General features: G+C 57.9%; 3 protein-coding genes across 3 annotated transcripts; 1 reads left to right on the top strand and 2 right to left on the bottom strand.

Moving 5' to 3' along the window:
• Positions 1-274: 274 nt before the first annotated feature.
• On the bottom strand, positions 275-5706 carry STARD7 (StAR related lipid transfer domain containing 7). Its single transcript, XM_054294680.1, has 10 exons — positions 5699-5706; positions 5258-5402; positions 4953-5158; positions 4599-4738; positions 3876-3925; positions 3027-3137; positions 1989-2071; positions 1474-1573; positions 960-1044; positions 275-478 (listed from the first exon to the last, which is right to left on the bottom strand). The coding sequence occupies exons 1-10, from the start codon at positions 5704-5706 to the stop codon at positions 342-344; spliced, it is 1065 nt and encodes a 354-aa protein (XP_054150655.1). The 3' UTR covers positions 275-341.
• Positions 5707-10052: 4346 nt separating this feature from the next.
• On the bottom strand, positions 10053-13822 carry TMEM127 (transmembrane protein 127). Its single transcript, XM_054294678.1, has 3 exons — positions 13187-13822; positions 11430-11594; positions 10053-10360 (listed from the first exon to the last, which is right to left on the bottom strand). Exons 1-3 carry the CDS (start codon positions 13416-13418, stop codon positions 10053-10055), a joined length of 705 nt encoding a protein of 234 aa, XP_054150653.1. The 5' UTR covers positions 13419-13822.
• Positions 13823-14785: 963 nt separating this feature from the next.
• Positions 14786-19417, top strand: CIAO1 (cytosolic iron-sulfur assembly component 1). The gene is made up of 7 exons (XM_054294679.1): positions 14786-14956; positions 15623-15771; positions 16018-16129; positions 16896-16987; positions 17379-17571; positions 18254-18332; positions 19149-19417. Exons 1-7 carry the CDS (start codon positions 14818-14820, stop codon positions 19390-19392), a joined length of 1008 nt encoding a protein of 335 aa, XP_054150654.1. The 5' UTR covers positions 14786-14817; the 3' UTR covers positions 19393-19417.
• Positions 19418-21047: the final 1630 nt, after the last annotated feature.

Raw genomic sequence — 21047 nt, 5'->3', positions numbered from 1 at the left:
CAAATTTACTCCCAATATTTCCGGGACAATTTTTAGGATTTTTTTCCCAGTTTATTTCCAGTGCTTCTGGGACAACCCCCACAGAGTTTTTTTTTTTCCCAGTTTATTGCTGGTATTTCCCCATCCATTCCCAAAGTTTTCCTGGGGATTTTCCAGGAATTTTTTTCCGCCATTTTCTTTCCGTTTCCCCGCCATTTTCAGATCATTTTCCCGCCATTTTCCTCCTTCCTTCCGCCATTTTGTGGTCATTTTCCCGCCGTTTCCAGGTCGTTTTCCCGCCGTTTTCTAGATGTTTTCCCACCATTTTCCAGATGTTTTCCAGCTGTTTTCCGGCCGTTCCCTCAGGCGTACTCCAGGTGCTGGGCGGCCCCGCGGGGCTCGGGGCCCTTGGCCGGGCTCAGGTAATCCCTCAGCTCCAGCTCCATCTTCTTGGCCTTCAGCGCCGCCGAGTGCAGCTTCTCCAGGAACTCGGGCATCCCTGGGGACCCCGGAGGGTGGGAAACCCTTCTCCCAAATTTTCCCCCTTTTCCCCCAATTTTCTCCTTTTTTTCCCAATTTTTTCTTCATTTTTCTCCCAATTTTTTACCCTCTTCCCCCAGTTTTTTCTCCATTTTCGCCCCAATTTTTCCCCAATTTCTCCCAATTTTCCCCTAATTTTTATCTCTTTTTCCCTTCTTTTCCAGTTTTTCCTGATTTTTCCCTTTTCTCTCCCCATTTTCCCTTTCCCAAGTGCAGCTTCTCCAAGAACTCCGGTATTCCTGGCAATTCCTAAAAGATGAGAAAAAATTCCCAACCCCCTTTTACCCAATATTTCCCCCAGTATTTCCCACTTTTCCCCCAATTTTTACCCTCTTTCCCCATTTTTTTCCCCCTTTTCTCCCCCCAGTTTTTCCTTCTCTTCCTCCCCCCTTTTTCCCAAGATTTCCTTGGAATTTTGGGGTTTTTTTGGGAATTCTCACCGCTGGACACCATCCAGCTGAGGCAGTAGCGCGGGAACACGGTCTGGGGGTTGTCGCTGTAGGTCAGCAGGTAATCGAAGCCGTTCTGGAAAACGCCAAAATCACCCACAATTCCCCAAAATCCCAAAAATCCCTGGTGGGAATTGGCCCAGAAACCACCCCCAGATCCCAAATTCCAAAAAAATTTCCCCCAAATTCTCCTTTTTTTGGTGGTTTTTTCCTAGCTTTTGAGGTTTTTCCACTCCAAGAACCCACCCCAACTCCCCCTAAATCCTGGGATTTTCCAAGAATTTCTGGGATTTTCCCCAGTTTTTCCCAATTTTCCCAGGATTTTTCCCTGTGACTTTCCCAGAATTTTTTCCCAATTTTGCTGGAATTTTCCCCAGATTTTTCCTGGAATTTTCCCATTATTTTTCCCTAATTTTTCCTGGATTTTTCTTCAGTTTTACCACGATTTTCCCCAGGATTTCCCCAGGATTTTCCCCAATTTTTCCGGGATTTTGGGCATTCCCACCTCGTCGAAGCCGCGGTGGGGCCGGATCACCATGTGGGATTCGTAGCTCCGAACCCGGACGTGCTCGGGGTCCTCGGGAATCCCGGGATGCTCCACGGCCCTGTGGGATCATCCAGAATTACCCTGAATTATCTGGGAATTACCCCAGAATTTGTAGGAATTCCAGGATTTTTTTTCCCAGGAATTCAGTGAGGTTTTTTTGGGGGATTTTTTGGGAATTCCATGGGGGATTTCTTTGGGAATTGACAGGAATTCTGTAGGGGCTTTTTGTCCAGAAATTCCATGGGGTTTTTTTGGGAATTCCATGTGGGATTTTTTTTGGGAATACCAGAAGGGATTTTTTAGAAATTCCGTGGAAGGTTTTGGGGAATTCCAGAGGGGATTTTTGGGAATTCTGTGGGGGATTTTTCAGGAATCCCATAAGACTTTTTTCTGGGAATTCCATGGGGGTTTTTGGGGGGAATCCCATGGGTTTTTTGGGGGAATTCCGTGAGTTTTTTTGCGGGATGCCCCACCTGGAGACGAGCACCATGAGGTTGCGGTCGCTGTCGACGCTGTAGCGCCGGACGTAAACGTAATCCCGGGAGTACATCGGGTACTGCAACGGGAACGGGGTCAGGATCCCAAAATGGACCCCAGACCCCTTCCCAGATCCCAATCCCACATCTCAGGGAACAGGATCAGCCCCAATCCCAGATCCTGATCCCGGTCCCTGATCCCAAATCCAAAATCCTAACCCCAAATTTTGATCCCAAACCTCAAATCCCAGGGGTTCGCCAGGAGCTGCTTGACCCAGTGGATCACCTCAGATCCCCAATCCCAGATCCCAATCCCAAATTCCCATGGCTGACTGGGAACTGCGTGACCCAGTGGATCACCTTGGATCCCAGATCCCAAATTCCAAGTCCCAGAGGATCCTCTGTGTCTCACTGGGAACTGTGTCACCCAGTGGCTCCCCTCAGATCCCAAACCCCAAATCCTGAACCCCAAATTCCAGATCCCAAATCCCAGAACCCAAATCCCTCAATGCTCACGGGGAACTGTGTGACCCAGTGGATCCCATCAATCCCAAAAACCTCAATCCCAAATCCCCAATCTCTCACCGGGAACTGTGTGACCCAGTGGGTCCCCTCAGACCCCAAATCCCAAACCCCAAATCCCCAATCCCAAAGGATCCCTGGGGATTCTCCCTGGGAACTGCGTGACCCAGTGGATCCCAAATTCCAGACCCCAAACCCCAATCCCAAATCTCTCACCGGGAACTGCGTGACCCATTGGATCACCTCTGATCCCAAACCTCAATCCCAAATCTCCGATCCCAAATCCCAATCCCCAATCCCAGATCCCAAAGGATCCCTGGGGTTTCTCACCGGGAACTGCGTGACCCAGGGGATCCCCTCAGATCCCAGTCCCAAATCCCAAACCCAGATCCCAAATCCCAATCCCAAATCCCAAATCTCTCACCGGGAACTGCGTCACCCAGTGGATCCCCTCAGATCCCAGTCCCAAATCCCAAACCCAGATCCCAAATTCCCAAATCCCAAATCTCTCACCGGGAACTGCGTCACCCAGTGGATCACCTCCGAGCCCGTGGCCGGGTCTCGCTCCACCACGTCGAGCTTCAGCACCAGCGAATCCCACTGCTTGCGGTACTCGGTGTCCAGCTGGGAAATATCCCAAAAAAACCAGGAATTCCAGGGAAATCCCGGGAAAACAGGGGCAGGGAAATCCCAAAAACAAACCCGGGATAACGGGGAAATCCCGGAATTCGAGGGAAAAATGGGAGCAGGGAAATCCCAGAAATAAACCCGGGACAATGGGGAAACCCTGGGGAAAAACCTGGAAATAAATCCTGGAATTCCAGGGGAAATGGGACCAGGAATGACTGAAAGAAATCCTGGAATTCCAGGGAAAACTGGGATGGGGAAATCCCAGAAATAAACCCGGGATAACGGGGAAATCCTGGGAAATGGAGATTGAGGAGAAACCTGGGAATAAATCTTGAAATTCCAGGGGAAATGGGATCAGGAATGACTGAAAGAAATCCTGGAATTCCAGGGGAATCCTGGGAAATTGGGACTGGGGAAAAACCTGGGAATAATCCCGGAATTCCAGGGAAAATCCAGGATTTTTCAGGGATAGGGAAAACCGTGGAATTCCAGGAAAAACCAGGGGAAAATCCCTTCCCCCCTCCCCTACCCTGATCCCAGAAAACCCTTGGGAGGAAATCTGGAATTTCTGGGAATGTTTGGGAAAAATGGGATCCGGAATTTTCCAGGATAGGATCAAAAGTAGGAATTTTCCAGGATTTTCTGGGATCCACCTGGAATTCCAAAACATTCCCAGCCCTGGAATCAAATCCTGGCAAGAATTTCCAGGGAATTTTTGGGAATTCCGCTCACCTGGACGTTGAAGAATTGCCTGGGAGTGACGTCGGTGTAGGAGCCGAAAACTGCGGGAAAATCCCAAAAATCAGCAAATCCCAAAAGCCCAAAAATCCCCAAATCCTGGGAATCCCAAAATCCCAGGAATCCAAAAATTGGGAATTTCAGGGATTTGGGGAAGTTGGAAATTGGGGAATTCAGGGATTTGGGATTTTGGGAATTGGGGAATTTGGGGATTTTGGGAATTCAGGAATTTGGGGATTGAGAATTTCAGGGATTTTGGTAATTGGGGAACACGGGAATCTGGGATTTTGGGAACTCAGGAATTGGGGATTTCGGGGATTTTGGGGAATTTGAGATTTCAGGATTTTGGGAACTTGGGGTTTTGGGATTTTAGGAATTCCTGGATTTTGAGAATTGGGGAATTTGGGAATGTCATGATTTTGGGAACTTCCAAATTTGGGGATTTTGGGAATCTGGGAATTTTGGGAATTCGGGAATCTGGGATTTTGGGGACTTTGGGATTTCAGGAATTGGGGATTTTGGGGGCTTTGGGATTTCAGGAATTTGGGATTTCAGGAATTGGGGATTTTGGGGGCTTTGGGATTTCAGGAATTTGGGATTTCAGGAATTTGGGGTTTCAGGAATTGGGGATTTTGGGGGCTTTGGATTTCAGGAATTTGGGATTTCAGGAATTGGGGATTTTGGGAATTCGGGAATTGGGGATTGAGGATTCCCCACCTCGGTACTGGAACAGCGCCGAGCCGGGGATGGGGCGGCGCCAGAGGCGGAACCGCTCCCGCTGCATCACCGGCTCCCAGCCCCGCTCCTGCTCCGGGAACGCCGCGGGATCCTCGAGCTGCTGCAGCGCCTGCGCCGACCTGCGGGGCAGTCCCGGTTTTTATGGGATACCGGGAGCTAAATTCGCGATTTTTATCCCCAGTATTTCCAATGTCCCATTCCTAGTATCCCCGTTATCCCGGTATTCCCCCCATTCCCGCGTTATTCCCGTTATTATTCCCGGTGTTATTCCCGGTATTATCCCCATTATCCCCGCCGTTATTCCCGCCGTTATTCCCGGTGTTTCCCGCTCACCGCCTCAGCTCCTCCTCCTCGATGCGCTGCCCGTCCCACACGAAGGCCCCGGCACCGACCGCGGCCATCAGGGCGCCCCGCGGCGCTCCCAGCCCGCACCGGCCGCGGGAACCTCCCCAGCGGCCGCGCCCGGAGCCGCCGCTCCCGGAGCCGCCGCTCCCGGTTCCTCTCCCGGTGCCGCGGGCCGCGTCCCCGGGCCCGCCGCGCTGCCGGGCCCGGCGCACCGTCCCGCAGGCGCAGTGGCGGGCGAGCAGCGCCAGCAGCAGCGGCAGCGGCGCGGGGCCGGGGGCGGCTCCGGGGGAGGCCCCGCCGGTGCCTCCGGTGGCGCCGCGGGCGGCGAGCGCGGCCAGCGGCCGCCACATGCCGGCCCCGCCGCGCCGCGCGTCGCGCTCCAGCGCGTCATCGGCGCGCGCCGCGCCGCTATTGGCCGGCGCTGCACCGCCCCGCGCTCTGATTGGTTGGAGGGGATAAGGCCACGCCCAGCAGCGCGTGATACCGGAAAGGGGTGTGAGGGCGAGAGGGAATGGGGGGCGAAGCGGTGGGCGGGGCTTGTGAGTGGCCACGCCCCCGGAGCCTCTATGGGGTCGGGGTGGTTTTAGGGGATTTTGGGGGGGGTTTTGGGGATTTTCGAGGGTTTTTGGTGTTGTTATGAGGCGCTGTGGGGTCTGGGCGGTTCCGGCCTTCCCATTGGTCCGAGCAGTTACGCCTCGCGCGGTGATTGGCTGCAGAGGGGAAGCCACGCCCACCCGCGCATGGTACCGGAAGAGGGCGGCAAGGGCGACGGGGGAAGGGGCGGGGCTTGGATGGGTGGAGACGTTTGGGGCGGGGCTTGACCGGGGCCACGCCCCCTGCAGGGGGATCAAGGGCGGGAATTTTTGGGATCCCGCCCAGTTTTATGGGATCCAGGGCAATTTTATGGGATCCATCCCCAATTTTATGGGATCCATCCCCATTTTTATGGGATCCATCCCCAATTTTATGGGATCCATCCCCATTTTTATGGGATCCATCCTCATTTTTATGGGATCCATCCCCATTTTTCAGGCTCCATCCCTCCCCATTCCCAACCACCCTCCGATCTCTTTCCCCCCTTTATTCCCCCAAATCCCGCGTCCGATCCCAAATCCCAAAATCCCCGAGCAACCCCTCCCATCCCTCCTCCCATCCCTGTGGGGTTTTTTTGGGAATTCTCTCAGAAAATCCCATTTTCCACAGATTTATTGGCGCCCTCTTTGCATATCCAGGGAATCCCGAAGCTTTTCCCGTTGGATCCCAAATCCCGGGATTTTCCCCCGAGGGTTTTTGGGTTAATTTGGCTCCTCCCGAGCCTTTCCCGGGATTTTTAATTTTTTTTTTCATGGAATTTTTTATTTTTCCAGGATTTTTCTGGGATTTCCATCCCGGGGGAGCTCTTGCATAGCCGGGGGGAAGAAAAAATGGGAAAAAAGAGCAGGAAAAGGGGGACAAAAGCGGGAAGTTTGGAATAAAAGCAGGAAAATCTGGATAAAAGCATCAGGACCTCCAAGGAGTCGGATCCCGGGGTTAAAATTCCCTAAAAATCCAGGAGATTCCCTAAAAAATCCCCCCTGAGCCGAAGCGTTCCAGGAATGGGAATTTTGTCGGGAATTTCAATCCTGACGGGATTTTTTTTCCTATTTTTTTGTTGTTTTGGCCCCAAAAATTTCTGGGAAAAATCAGAGCGGGGAAAAAATTGGGAATTTTGTGGGGGGAAAAGTGGGATGGGAGTGGAGGGGTTTGCATAAAAGCTCCGGGTTTTTCCAGCAGGGCTCATCCCGATTTCCCAGGGAGGCCAAAATTCCCAAATTTTGTGGGATGATCCCGAAAAAAGCCAAAAAAAAAAAAACCCCAAAGGCGATCCCGGAATTCCCAGAGCCTGGAATAAAGTGCAGAATGTCCATGGGGGGTGGGGAAAAGGGGGAGCGGGGATGGGAATTCCCAAATTTTTAAATAGGGGGAGAAATGTGGGAGAAGGGGGGAGAGCCGGGAGAGGGGACGGGGTGGGGAATGGGGGACCCCAAAGTTGGGGATCCGGTGGGAATTGGAGATCCCAGAGTTCTCATTCCACAGGGAATTCCAGATCCCAAAGTTCTGGAGCCGTGGGAAATTGGGGATCCCAAAGTTCTTGATCCATGGAGATCCCAAAGTTCTGGATCCACTGGAAATTGGGGATCCCAAAGTTCTCGTTCCAGGGGGAATTGGGGATCCCGAAGTTCTCAGTCCATTGGGAATTGGGGATCCCAAAGGTTTCGATCCATTGGGAATTCCTGACCCCAAAGTCCTCGACCCATGGAGAGCCCAGAGTTCTCATTCCAGGAGGATCCTAAAGTTCTCAACGTGTTGGCAATTGGGGATCACAAAGTTCTCAGTTCATGGAGATCCCAGAGTTCCTGATCCATTGGGAATTGGGGATCCCAAAGTTCTCATTCCAGGGGGAATTGGGGATCCCAAAGTTCTGGAGCCGTTAGGAATTGGGGATCCCAGAGTTCTCAATTCATTGGGAATTCCTGACCCCAAAGTCCTCGACCCATGGAGATCCCAAAGTTCTGGATCCACTGGAAATTGGGGATCCCAAAGTTCTCATTCCAGGGGAATCCCAAAGTTCTGGATCCGTTGGGAATTCCTGACCCCAAAGTTCTCAATCCACAGGGAATTAATTGGGGATCCCAAGGCTCTCAGTCCATGGAGATCCCAAAGCTCTCACTCCACGGGGAACTGGGCATCCCGAAGTTCTCGATTCATTGGGAATTGGGGATCCCAAAGTTCTGGATCCGTGGAGATCCCAAGGTTCTCATTCCATTGGGAACTGTGGATCCCACTCCCCTCATTCCAAGGAAAACCCACCTGGAGCAGGAGAGCCACGGAACCAAGTCGGGGATCGAGGCCCTGCAAGATCTCCTGGGATCCACCTGGAGAAACCCTCCCCTTGAAGATCTCCAGAGATCCATCTGGAGAAATCCTTGGCTGGAAGAACTTCCTGTGTCCATCCAGAGCAATCTTTTGCTGGAAGATCTCTTGGGATCCACCTGGAAAAGTCCTTCCCTGGAACAATCCTGGGATGCACCAGGATAAATCCTCCCCTGGAAGAACCTCCAGAGATCCACCTGGAGAAACCCTTTGCTGGAACATCTCCTGGGATCCACCTGGACAGATCCTCTCCTGGAAGAACTTCCCGTGTCCATCCAGACCAATCCTTTGTTGAAAGAGTTTTTGGGATCCACCTGGGCAGGTCCTCCCCTGGAAGACCTCTTGACATCTCCCCAACCCAACCCTCCCACACCACGTCCCCCACCCCAATGAGATCCGGCCTCTCCGTCCACTCGATCCAACACCATCATGGTGGCCACCATTGCGATGACCGGGATCGCAGTGACCACAATCATGGTGACCAGCATCAAGGTGACCACGATCAGGGTGGTCACCCATCACGATGACCACAATCATGGTGGCCACCACCATGATGACCATGATCACAGTGACCGGGATCACAGTGACCACAATGACCGTGATTATGGTGGCTACCATCACAATGACCGCTATCATGGCGACCGGGACGCCGATGACCACAATCATGGTGACGTGGATCAAGGTGACCACAATCATGACGACCACAATGATGGTGGCCACCACCACAATGGCCATGATGATGGTGACCACAATTAAGGTGACCACCCATCACGCTGACCAGGATCATGGTGACCACAATCAAGGTGACCACCCATCATGATGACTAGGATCATGGTGATCACGGTGACCAGGATCATGGTGGCCACCATCATGATAACCACCATCACGGTGGCCACCGCTATGACCACGATCATGGTGACCTGGATCACGATGACCACAATCATGGTGGCCACGACCACGATGACCATGATCATGGTAACCAGGATCAAGATGACCACCCATTACGATGACCGCCATCACGGTGGCCACCATCACGATGACCGGGATCAAGGTGACCACCCATCATGATGACCAGGATCATGGTGATCATGGTGACCGGGATCACGGTGGCCACCATCACGCTGACCATGATCAGAGTGACCAGGATCAAGGCGACCACCCATTACGATGACTGCCATCTTGGTGGCCACCATCACGCTGACCATGACCACGATGACCGGCATCATGGTGGCCACCATCACAACGACCATGATCATGGCGACCGGGATCAAGGTGACCACCCATCACGCTGACCGCCATCTTGGTGGCCACCATCACGCTGACCAGGATCATGGTGAGTGGCATCACGGTGACCACCCATCATGATGACCAGGATCATGGTGATCATGGTGACCAGGATCATGGTGACCACCATCACGCTGACCGCCATCTTGGTGGCCACCATCACGCTGACCATGATCACAATGACCGGGATCACGGTTGGCACCACCATGATGACCACCCATCATGACGACCACCATCACAGTGACCGCTATCTTGGTGGCCACCACCGCGCTGACCAGGATCATGGTGATCATGGTGACCAGGATCATGGTGGCCACCATCACGATGACCAGGATCATGGTGACTGGGATCAAGGTGACCACCCATCTCTATGACCAGGACCACGGTGACTGGGATCATGGTGGCCACCACCACAGTGACCATGATCACAATGACCAGGATCAAGGTGACCACCCATCACGCTGACCGCCATCTTGGTGGCCACCATCACAATGACCAGGATCATGGTGACCGGGATCACGGTGGCCACCCATCACGACGACTAGGATCATGGTGATCATGGTGGCCACCATCACGATGACCATGATCACAGTGACCGGGATCAAAGTGACCGTGATCACGGTGGCCACAATCACACTGACCACAATCATGGTGATCATGGTGACCGGGATCATGGTGGCCACCATCTCTATGACCGGGATCACGGCGACTGGGATCGTGGGGGCCACCACCACAATGACCACGATCATGGTAACCAGGGGTAACCAGGATCAAGGTGACCACCCATTACGATGACCGCCATCATGGTGGCCACCATCACGCTGACCACGATCACGGTGACCGGGATCAAAGTGACCGCCATCACGGTGGCCACCGCCGCGCCGACCGCCGTCACGGCGTGTACGCGGGCGGCGGCTGGAACTGGTTGACCACCTCGTAGTCGGGCCCGTAGGGCTCGGCCTCCTCCATCTCGGAGAGCAGCTCCAGCGCCTGCTCCTCCTCCTCGCTGGGGTAGTGCCGCAGCAGGTTGGCGGCCGTGGCCAGGATGGAGGCGCCGCCCGCGCCCGCCACCAGGTAGAAGCTGACGGCGAAGGTGACGAAGACCTGCGAGCCGTGGTACTTCTTGTGCTGCTGCTGCTGCGCCAGGAGCAGCTCCGAGGCCCAGTAGCAGAAGCCGATCACCGTGGCGCACTGCAGGACTGCAAAATGGGGGAAAATTCGGTTACATTGGGGAAAAATGGGGGAAAATTGGGTTAGATTTGGGAAAAAACGGGGAGAAAAACAAGAAAAATGGGGTAAAAATGGGTTGGATTGGGGAAAATTGGGTCTGGGGTCTCCAGGAGCAGCTCCGAGGCCCAGGAGCAGAAGCCGATCACCGTGGCGCACTGCAGCACTGGAAATGGGGAAAATTCAGTTAGATTTGGGAAAAATGGGGGAAAAAACATCCAAAAATGAGGTAAAAATGGGTTCAATTGGGAAAAAATTGGGAACAAACATCAAAAATGGGTAAAACTGGAGTGGGTTTGGTGTCTGGGGTCTCCAGGAGCAGCTCCAAGGCCCAGGAGCAGAAGCCGATCACCGTGGCGCACTGCAGCACTGGAAATGGGGAAAATTCAGTTAGATTTGGGAAAAATGGGGGAAAAAACATCCAAAAATGAGGTAAAAATGGGTTAGGTTGGGGGAAATTGGGTCTGGGGTCCCCAGGAGCAGCTCTGAGGCCCAGCAGCAGAACCCGATCGCCGTGGCACACTGGAGAACCGGGGGAAAAACATGGAAAAATGGGAAAAAATGGATTAGATTTGGGTAAAAATGGATTAGATTCAGGAAAAATGGGAAAAAAAATCCCAAGAAAAATGGGGGGAAAATGGAGGAAAAAACGTGGAAAAAAATGGGAAAAAAACATGGAAAAATGGGTTGGAATGGAGAAAAAATGTGAGGAAAAAATGGGAAAAATTGGAAAAAAAAAGGGGTTGGATTGGGGGAAAGGGGCTTAGATTGGGAGAATAATAGGAAAAAATGGTAAAAAAGAGAAAAAAGATGGGTTAGATTGGGAGCAAATGGGGGAAAAATGGGAAAAAAATGGGGATTTTTAGGGGGAAATTTTGTTGCTTTTTCTTTAATTTCCAGGGGATTTTGGGGGGGGATTTTTGGGTGTAATTCTGCTGTGGTTTTTTTTTTTTTAATTTTGGGGGGATTTTTAGGGGATTTTTGGGTGGAATTTCATCACTTTTTTTTTTAATTCTGGGGGTGTTTTTGGGGTGCCCCCACCTGTGAGGATGTGGGCGAAGGCGTAGCGCCGGGTGATTTTCAGGGCCGGGTGTTTGGGCCCGAAGACGTCGAGCAGGAAAGCGCCGAGGCTGCACAGGATGCCCAGGAAGCAGAAAGCAGCAATGACCCTGAGCAGCAGCACCGTCTGTGGGTTCATGCAGAAATCTGGGGGGAAAAAGGGAAAAAATGGGAAAAAACAGCATGAGAGGAAAGAAAAAGTGGATTTTATAACAGAAAATCGGATTTTTCAGCAAAAATATCCGAGTTTCTGCACAAAAAAATCTGATTTTTTGCACAAAAAAAATTGAAAATTTGAGGTGGAAAAGGGGAATTTTGGGAATTTTGGGGGGAGTTTTTGGGGGATTTTTTGGGGATTTTGGGGGATTTTTAGGGAGTTTTGGGGGGTTTTGGGGGCAACAAATCCAACGATTCCTTTAAATGCCAACACCCCTTTGAGGCAATCCCTGTAATTGGGGATGGCTCATTGATTAGGAGTAGCTTGTTAATTAGGGGTGACTTGTTAATTAGGGGTGAGTTGTTAATTAAGGATGAGTTCCTGTGCCCGAGGGGGAGGAGCAAGGCTGGAAAAATGGGAACGGGAAATTCCACGGGAATGGGGAGGGAGGGAGAGATGGAGGGAGAGGAGAGAAGGTTCTGGAAGGGGACAAAAAGGTCTGGAAGGAACAGAAAAGACTGGAAGGCCACAGAAGGTTCTGGAAGGCCACAGAAGGTTCTGGAAGGCCACAGAAGGTTCTGGAAGGGACAGAAGGAACAGAAGGCCACAGAAGGTTCCAGAAGGGACAGAAAGGACTGGAAGGGACAGATGGACACAGAAGAACACAGAAGGTTCTAGAAGGGTCTGGAAGGGAACAAAAGGACACAGAAGGCTCTGGAAGGGGACAGAAGGCCACAGAAGGTTCCAGAAGGGGACAGAAGGGACAGAAAGGCACAGAAGGGTCTGGAAGGGGACAGAAGGACACAGAAGGTTCCGGAAGGGAACAGAAGGACACAGAAGGTTCTGGAAGGGACAGAAAGGACTGGAAGGGACAGATGGACACAGAAGGGTCTGGAAGGCCATGGAAGGTTCTGGAAGGGTCTGGAAGGGACAGAAGGCTCTGGGACACCACAGAAGGATCCGGAAGGGGACAGAAGGGACCAAAGGCCATGGAAGGTTCTGGAAGGGGACAGAAGGACACAGAAGGTTCCAGAAGGGGATAGAAGACAACGGAAGGTTTCAGAAGGGACAGAAGGACACAGAAGGTTCTGGAAAGGGACAGAAGGACACAGAATGCCACAGAAGGTTCCAGAAGGGGACAGAACAGAAGGGACAGAAGGGGCAGAATGTTCCGGAAGGGGACAGCAGGACACAGAAGGCAATGGAATGTTCCAGAAGGGACAGGAGGCCACAGAAGGTTCCAGAAGGGACAGAAAGGGGCAGAATGTTCCGGAAGGGGACAGAAGGACACAGAAGGTTCCGGAAGGGGACAGAAGGACACAGAATGCTCCGGAAGGGGACAGAAGGACACAGAAGGTTCCGGAAGGGGACAGAAGGACACAGAATGCTCCGGAAGGGGACAGAAGGACACAGAAGGTTCCGGAAGGGGACAGAAGGACACAGAATGCTCCGGAAGGGGACAGAAGAACACAGAAGGTTCCGGAAGGGGACAGAAGGACACAGAATGCTCCGGAAGGGGACAGAAGGACACAGAACGCACAGAAGGCCACGGAACGTTCCGGACCCCCGGCACCCCGCTCACCTCGGAGCAGCTCGGGCTGCACGAAGCCCAGCACGTCGGCCACGCCCAGCTCCTGGCGGGCGCAGGTGCCGCCGTGGATGCGCAGCCAGGCGGGCTCGGCCAGCGCGGTGCAGAGCGCGGTGATGGCCAGGGCGCCCGGCAGCGCCGACGCCAGGCTGCGCTCCGGCTGCTTGGGCAGCGCCGCGCCACGGCGCCGGGACGGAACCGCGCCCGCCGCGCCCGCCGAGTACATGGCGGGGAGGGCACGGGGACGGGAATGGGACCGGAACGGGGTTACGGACACCGGTACTGGGTCACCCGAACCAGAACTGGCACCGGGAATGGAACCGGGAACGGAACCGGCACCGGGACCGGGGTTATGGACGCTGGCCCTGGGTCACCGGAACCAGGACTGGAACCGGGACTGGGATCACGAATGGAACCGGTACCGGGGTTACGGGCACCGGGACTGGGTCACCGGAATCGGCACCGTAACTGGGACTGGAACTGAAACTGGAACCTAGACCGGCACTGGGACTGGAACCGGTACCGGGGTTATTTACACCGGCCCTGGGTCACTGGAACTGGCACCAGGAATGGGACTGGGAATGGAACCGGGACCGGTACCGGGGTTATGGACGCTGGCCCTGGGTCTCCGGAACCAGGACTGGAACCGGGACTGGGATCACGAATGGAACCGGTACCGGGGTTACGGACGCTGGCCCTGGGTCACCGGAACTGGGAATGGAACCGGGAATGGAACCAGGAATGGAACCGGCACCGGGACTGGCACTGGCACCAGGAATGGAACCGGGAATGGAACTGGGACCGGCACTGGGACCGGCACTGGGGTTACAGATGCCAGCCCTGGGTCACTGGAACCGGCACTGGGGTAATGGACACCCGCTCCGGGTCCCGGTACCGGTCACTGACACCCACTCCGAATCACCGGGACCGGGAGCGGTTCCGGGTCACCAGCTCCTGCTCCAGGACCCCCGACACCCGCCCCGGGATACCCTGTACCGGCCCTGGGATCCCCGGTACCGGTCCAGGACTCGCGGCACCCTCCCCGCGTCACCGACACCCGCTCCGGGTCACTGCTACCGGCTCCGGGACCTCTGACAGCCCTCCGGGATAACCGGTACCGGCTCCGGGACCCCTGGCACCGCCCCGGGATAACCGGTACCGGTTCCTGATTCCCGGCACCCTCCCTGCGTCACCGACACCCGCCCAGGGATAACCGGTACCGGCTCCGGGACCCCCGACACCCCTCCGGGATAACCGGTACCGGCTCCTGGACCCCGACACCCCTCCGGGATAACCGGCACTGGCCCTGGGATCACCGGTACCGGCTCCGGACCCCCGACACCCGCCCCGGGTTCACCGGCAGTGGTTTCCGACACCGGTCCCGGTCGCTCCGAACGCGCTGAGCCCGGCCCCGGGACAGGCGGCGCCGGTGCCGATCCCGGGACAGCCGGTGCCGGTGCCGGTGCTGGTGCCGATCCCGCCGGGCCCCGGCAGCGGCTCCGGTCCCTCCTCACGGCCCCGCCCCGCCCGGCCGCGCTTCCGCTTCCGCTCCTGTTCCGCTTCCTGTCCGCTCCGGTCCCGGTGTCGGTTCCGGTTCCGGTGCCGCTGTCGGTTCCGGTGCCGCCATGCCCGAGGCGCTGTCGCTGCTGTGCCGGGTGTCGGCGCACCCCGAGTCCCGCTGCTGGGCCCTGGCCTGGAGCCCCAGCGGGGCCCTGCTGGCGTCCTGCGGCGGGGACCGGACCGTGCGGGTGTGGGGCCGGGACGGTGAGCGGGGAACGGGAACGGGAACGGGAACGGGAATGGGACCGGACCGTGCGGGTGTGGGGCCGGGACGGTGAGCGGGGAACGGGAACGGGAACGGGAATGGGACCGGACCGTGCGGGTGTGGGGCCGGGACGGTGAGCGGGGAACGGGAACGGGAATGGGACCGGACCGTGCGGGTGTGGGGCCGGGACGGTGAGCGGGGAACGGGAACGGGAACGGGAACGGGACCGGACCGTGCGGGTGTGGGGCCGGGACGGTGAGCGGGGAACGGGAACGGGAACGGGAATGGGACCGGACCGTGCGGGTGTGGGGCCGGGACGGTGAGCGGGGAACGGGAACGGGAATGGGACCGGACCGTGCGGGTGTGGGGCCGGGACGGTGAGCGGGGAACGGGAACGGGAACGTGAACGGGACCGGACCGTGAGGTTGTGGGGAAAAATGGGAACAGGTGTGGGGCTGGGATGGTGAGCGGGAACCGGGACTGGCTGTGGGGAAACCGGGGCAGGACAGTGCGGGGGAACCGGGCTGGACACGGGGCTGAGCGGGACCTGTCCCCGTGTCCCCTCACTGTCCCGGTGTCCCCTCACTGCCCCGGTGTCCCCTCACTGTCCCCGTGTCCCCTCACTGCCCCGGTGTCCCCTCACTGTCCCGGTGTCCCCACACCAGGCTCGGGCTGGGCGTGCCGGGCGGTGCTGGCGGACGGGCACCAGCGCACCGTGCGCCGCGTGGCCTGGTCCCCGTGCGGGCAGTTCCTGGCCTCGGCCTCCTTCGATGGCACCACCTGCGTGTGGCGGCGGCACGAGCACGGCTTCGAGGTGGGGCACTGCCGCCGGCGTCACCCCCGTGTCACCCCCCTGTGGCACCTGTGTCACCCCAGTGTCACCCGTGTCCCTCCAATGCCACCCGTGTCCCCTCAGCGTCGCCTCAGCATCGCCCGGGTGCCCCCCGTTGTCACCCGCGTCGCCTCCGCTTTGTTACCTGTGTCCCCATTGTCCCCTGTGTCCCCCAGGCCCGTCCCCACCCCCGTGTCCCCCCCGTGTGACGGTGCCCTGTCCCCACAGGTGGTGGCCACGCTGGAGGGACACGAGAACGAGGTGAAGTCGGTGGCCTGGGCACCCTCGGGGTCGCTGCTGGCCACCTGCAGCCGTGACAAGAGCGTCTGGGTCTGGGAGGGTGAGCGCTGACCGCTGACCGCACTGTCCCCTGTGTCCCCTGCGTCCCCTCACTGTCCCCTGTGTCCCCTCACTGTCCCCTGTGTCCCCTCACTGTCCCCTCACTGTCCCCTGTCCCCTCACTGTCCCCTGTGTCCCCTCACTGACCCCTCACTGTCCCCTCACTGTCCCCTGTGACCCCTCACTGTCCCCTGTGTCCCCTCACTGTCCCCTCACTGTCCCCTGTGTCCCCTCACTGTCCCCTCACTGTCCCCTGTCCCCTCACTGACCCCTGTGTCCCCTCACTGTCCCCTCACTGTCCCCTGTGTCCCCTCACTGACCCCTCACTGTCCCCTGTGTCCCCTCACTGTCCCCTGTGTCCCCTCACTGTCCCCTCACTGTCCCCTGTGTCCCCTCACTGACCCCTCACTGTCCCCTGTGTCCCCTCACTGTCCCCTGTGTCCCCTCACTGTCCCCTCACTGTCCCCTGTGTCCCCTCACTGTCCCCTCACTGTCCCCTGTCCCCTCACTGTCCCCTGTGTCCCCTCACTGTCCCCTCACTGTCCCCCGTGTCCCCTCACTGACCCCTCACTGTCCCCTGTCCCCTCACTGTCCCCCGTGTCCCCTCACTGACCCCTGTGTCCCCTCACTGTCCCCTCACTGTCCCCTGTGTCCCCTCACTGACCCCTGTGACCCCTCACTGTCCCCTGTGTCCCCTCACTGTCCCCTCACTGTCCCCTGTCCCCTCACTGTCCCCCCTGTCCCCTCACTGTCCCCTGTCCCCGCAGTGGACGAGGAGGAGCAGGAGTTCGAGTGTGTCAGCGTGCTGAGCGCCCACACGCAGGACGTCAAACACGTGGTGTGGCACCCCAGCCAGGAGGTACCTGGGGACACCTGGGGACACCTGGGGACACCCCAAACTCCACAGGGACCCCAAAGAGCCCCAGATCCTGCCAGGCTCCCATTCCTGTCCCCAACGTCCCCTGTGTCCTCAATGGCCCCAATGTCCCCGGTGTCCTTTGTGTCCCCAGTGCTCCTGATGTCCCCAATATCCCTGATGTCTCCAATATCTCCTGTCCCCAGTGTCCCCAATGTCCCCATTGCTGTCCCCAGCTGCTGGCCAGCGCCAGCTACGATGACACGGTGTGATCCCTGTCCCCAGCGTCCCCAACGATGTCCCCCTTGTCCCCAGCTGCTGGCCAGCGCCAGCTACGATGACACGGTGTGATCACTGTCCCCAGTGTCCCCAATGATGTCCCCCTTGTCCCCAGCTGCTGGCCAGCGCCAGCTACGATGACACGGTGCGCCTGTACCGCGAGGACGAGGACGACTGGGTGTGCTGTGCCACCCTGGAGGGTCACACGTCCACCGTGTGGGCGGTGGCCTGGGAGCGCTCGGGCCAGCGCCTCGTGTCCTGCAGCGACGACCGCACCCTGCGCGTGTGGCAGCGCCAAGAGGGACAGGGTGAGGGACAGGGGACACTGGGACATTGGGGACACTGGGGACATTGGGGACAGGGACACGGTGAGGGACATGGGGACATTGGAGACACGGGGACATGGATGGGGATAGTGGGGACATGGGGACATGGACTGGTGTCCTGCAGCGACGACCGCACCCTGCGCGTGTGGCAGCGCCAAGAGGGACAGGGTGAGGGACAGGGGACACTGGGGACATTGGGGACACTGGGGACATTGGGACATGGGGACATGGGGACAAGGACAGTGTCCTGCAGCGACGACCGCACCCTGCGCGTGTGGCAGCGCAGTGAGGGACAGGGTGAGGGACAGGGGACACTGGGGACACTGGGGACATTGGGGACATTAGGGATACTGGGGACAGGGACATGGGGACAGGGACTTGGGACAGGGACTTGGGAACAGAGACATGGGGACATTGGGGACACTGGGGACATTGGGGACAGGGACTGGGACATGGGGACAGGGACTTGGGGCATTGGGGACATGGGGACAGCAGGGACAGGGATGGCGATGGAAACGGGATGGTGACAGGGGTCAGGAGCCGGAGATGGGTGACAGGGTGGGGACAGGGGACTCGTGTCCTACAGCAATGACCACGCCCTGCGGGGGTGGACGCCCCAATGTCCCCACTGTCCCCAATGTCCCCGCTGTGTCCCTGTCCCCAGGCGGTGGCTCGGAGCACAGCTGGCAGTGCGTGTGCACCCTGTCCGGGTACCACGGGCGCAGCATCTACGACGTGGCCTGGTGAGCACCGGGGACGCTGGGGACATTGGGGACACTGGGGGGACATTGGGGACACTGGGGGACACCTCACTGGGGCCCTGTTCCCTCCCCATTACCCCCATGTTCCTCCAGATGCCACCATCCCAGTGACCCCTTTGGGTGCCACCTGGCCCTCCCTGTGTCCCTGTCCCCTGCCCAGGTGCCACCTGTCCCCTGTCCCCTCCATGATCCCTGTCTGTGTCCCTCCAGGTGCCACCATCCTCTTCCTGTCCCTTTGCCCCCAGGTGCCACCTATCCCCTGTCCCCTCCCTGTGTCCCTGTCCTCTCCCTGTCCCCTGTCTCTGTCCCCTGCCCACCTGTCCCCTGTCCCTGCAGGTGTCTCCTGTCCTCTCCCTGATCCTGTCCCTGTCCCCTGCCCACCTGTCCCCTGACCCTGTCCCCTGTGTCCCCTGTCCCCTCCCTGACCCCTGTCCGTGTCCCCAGGTGCCACCTGTCCCCTGTCCCTGCAGGTGTCCCCTGTCCCCTGCCTGACCCCTGTCCGTGTCCCCAGGTGCCACCTGTCCCCTGTCCCTGTCCCCTGCCCACCTGTCCTCTGACCCTGTCCCCTGTGTCCCCTGTCCCCTCCCTGACCCCTGTCCGTGTCCCCAGATGTCCCCTGACCCTGTCCCCTGTGTCCCCAGGTGCCATCTGACCTTGTCCCCTGTGTCCCCTGTCCCCTCCCTGACCCCTGTCCGTGTCCCCAGCTGTCCCCTGACCCTGTCCCCTGTGTCCCCTGTCCCCTCCCTGACCCCTGTCCGTGTCCCCAGCTGTCCCCTGACCCTGTCCCTGTCCCCGCAGGTGCCACCTGACGGGCGCGGTGGCCACGGCGTGCGGGGACGACGCCGTGCGGGTGTTCGAGGAGGTGTCCCCGGCGTCCCCGGCGTCCCCGGCGACGTTCGGCCTGGCCGCCCACGTGCCGCGGGCGCACGCCCAGGACGCCAACGGGGTGGCGTGGCACCCGCGCCAGCCGGGGCTGCTGGCGTCCTGCGGGGACGACGGGGACATCGCCTTCTGGCAGTACCAGCGCCCCGAGGGGCTCTGAGCCGCCACGGGGACACCAAGGGGACCTGCAGGGACCTCCTGGGGCCTCTGGAACCTTCCCGTGGCCTCCAGGATCACCCAGTGTTCTCCAGAACCTTCCCACGATCTCCAGGACACCTCGGGGACCTGCAGGACAGCCCAGGGGGCTCCAGAACCTTCCTGTGGCCTCCAGGATCACCCAGTGTTCTCCAGAACCTCCCCACGGCCTCCAGGACACCACGGGGACCTGCAGGAGATCTCAGGGGGCTCCCGGAGCCTCCTGTGGCCTCTGGAACCTTCCCATGGCCTCCAGAACCTCCCCATGGCGTCCAGAACCTTTCCATGGCCTCCAGGATCACTCGAGGTTCTCCAGGACCTTCCCGTGGCCTCCAGAATCACCCAACGTTCTCCAGAACCTACCCACAGCCTCCAGGAACTTCCTGTGGCCTCCAGAACCTTCCCACGGCCTCCAGGAACCTCCCGTGGCCTCCAGGAGCACCCAGTGTTCTCCAGAACCTTCCCACGGCCTCCAGGAACATCCCATGGCCTCCAGGAACCTCCCATGGCCTCCAGGAACGTCCTGTGGCCTCCAGGAATCTCCTGTGGCCTCCAGAACCTTCCCATGGCCTCCAGGAACCTCCCGTGGCCTCCAGGAACCTCCCGTGGCCTCCAGGAATGTCCCGTGGCCTCCAGAACCTCCCCACGGCCTCCAGGACACCGTGGGAACCTGCAGGAACCTCCCGCGGCCTCCAGGATCACCCAGTGTTCTCCAGAACTTTCCCAAGTGTCCTCCAGAACCTTCTCAAGTTCTCCAGAACCTTCCCGAGTCCCCCCAGCCCGCCCCTGTGTCCCTCCCCGGTTGGGTTTGTGGGGCCGGGGTGGGTTTGGGGTCTCACAGCCCCCCAATAAACCCCAGGATGGCCCAAAATCGCCCCGACCCCACAAGGACCTGACGGGGGTTTGGGGTCAGTCGGGGATTCGGGACCGGGGAGTTTTGGGATCCAGGAATTTGGGATCAGGGGATTCGGGACTGGGGAGTTTGGGATCCCAGGAGTTTGGGGTTCAGGAGTTTGGGATCAGGGAATTTGGACCCTGGAGTTTGGGATTGGGGAGTTTGGATCGGGGAATTTGGGATCAAAGAGTTTGGGATCCGGGAATTTGGGATCCCAAGAGTTTGGGGTTCAAGAGTTTGGGATTGGGGAATTCGGACCCAGGAGTTTGGGATTCAGGAATTTGGGATCAGGGGATTCGGGATTGGGGAATTTGGGATCCCAGGAGTTTGGGGTTCAGGAGTTTGGGATCAGGGAATTTGGACCCTGGAGTTTGGGATTGGGGAGGTTGGGATTGGGGAGTTTGGATCGGGGAATTTGGGATCCCAAGAGTTTGGGGTTCAAGAGTTTGGGATTGGGGAATTCAGACCCAGGAGTTTGGGATTCAGGAATTTGGGATCAGGGGATTCGGGATTGGGGAATTTGGGATCCCAAGAGTTTGGGATCTGGGAACTTAGGGTCCAGGAATTTTGGGTTTCAGGAGTTTGGGATCAAAGAGTTTGGGATCGGGGAATTTGGGATCCCAAGAGTTTTGGGGTCCAGGAATTTTGGGATTGGGGAGTTTGGGATTGGGGAGTTTGGGATTGGGGAGTTTGGGATTGGGGAGTTTGGATCGGGGATTTGGGAT

The sequence above is a fragment of the Melozone crissalis genome, unplaced genomic scaffold (genome assembly GCF_028551555.1).
Source record: "Melozone crissalis strain CALT ecotype California unplaced genomic scaffold, PUWL_Pcris_2 ptg000302l_1, whole genome shotgun sequence".
NCBI classification, from domain to species: Eukaryota; Metazoa; Chordata; class Aves; order Passeriformes; family Passerellidae; genus Melozone; species Melozone crissalis.
Note: the sequence above shows the minus strand (reverse complement) of the source record. Positions and strands in the feature narration are given on the sequence as shown.

What these genes read in the sequence shown, in the direction of transcription:
- STARD7 (XM_054294680.1), bottom strand. An exon ending in GGCGCTGTTCCAGTACCGAG is followed by an intron (nt 3,926 to 4,598) that starts GTGGGGAATCCT and finishes ATTTTCCCGCAG; the next exon opens with TTTTCGGCTCCTACACCGAC. An exon ending in CTCATGGTGCTCGTCTCCAG is followed by an intron (nt 1,574 to 1,988) that starts GTGGGGCATCCC and finishes ATGATCCCACAG; the next exon opens with GGCCGTGGAGCATCCCGGGA.
- TMEM127 (XM_054294678.1), bottom strand. Translation starts at nt 13,418, where the DNA reads ATGTACTCGGCGGGCGCGGCGGGCGCGGTTCCGTCCCGGCGCCGTGGC. An exon ending in GCAGCCCGAGCTGCTCCGAG is followed by an intron (nt 11,595 to 13,186) that starts GTGAGCGGGGTG and finishes TTTTCCCCCCAG; the next exon opens with ATTTCTGCATGAACCCACAG. An exon ending in CTTCGCCCACATCCTCACAG is followed by an intron (nt 10,361 to 11,429) that starts GTGGGGGCACCC and finishes CCCATTTTGCAG; the next exon opens with TCCTGCAGTGCGCCACGGTG.
- CIAO1 (XM_054294679.1), top strand. Translation starts at nt 14,818, where the DNA reads ATGCCCGAGGCGCTGTCGCTGCTGTGCCGGGTGTCGGCGCACCCCGAG. An exon ending in GCGGGTGTGGGGCCGGGACG is followed by an intron (nt 14,957 to 15,622) that starts GTGAGCGGGGAA and finishes TCCCCACACCAG; the next exon opens with GCTCGGGCTGGGCGTGCCGG. An exon ending in AGCATCTACGACGTGGCCTG is followed by an intron (nt 18,333 to 19,148) that starts GTGAGCACCGGG and finishes CTGTCCCCGCAG; the next exon opens with GTGCCACCTGACGGGCGCGG.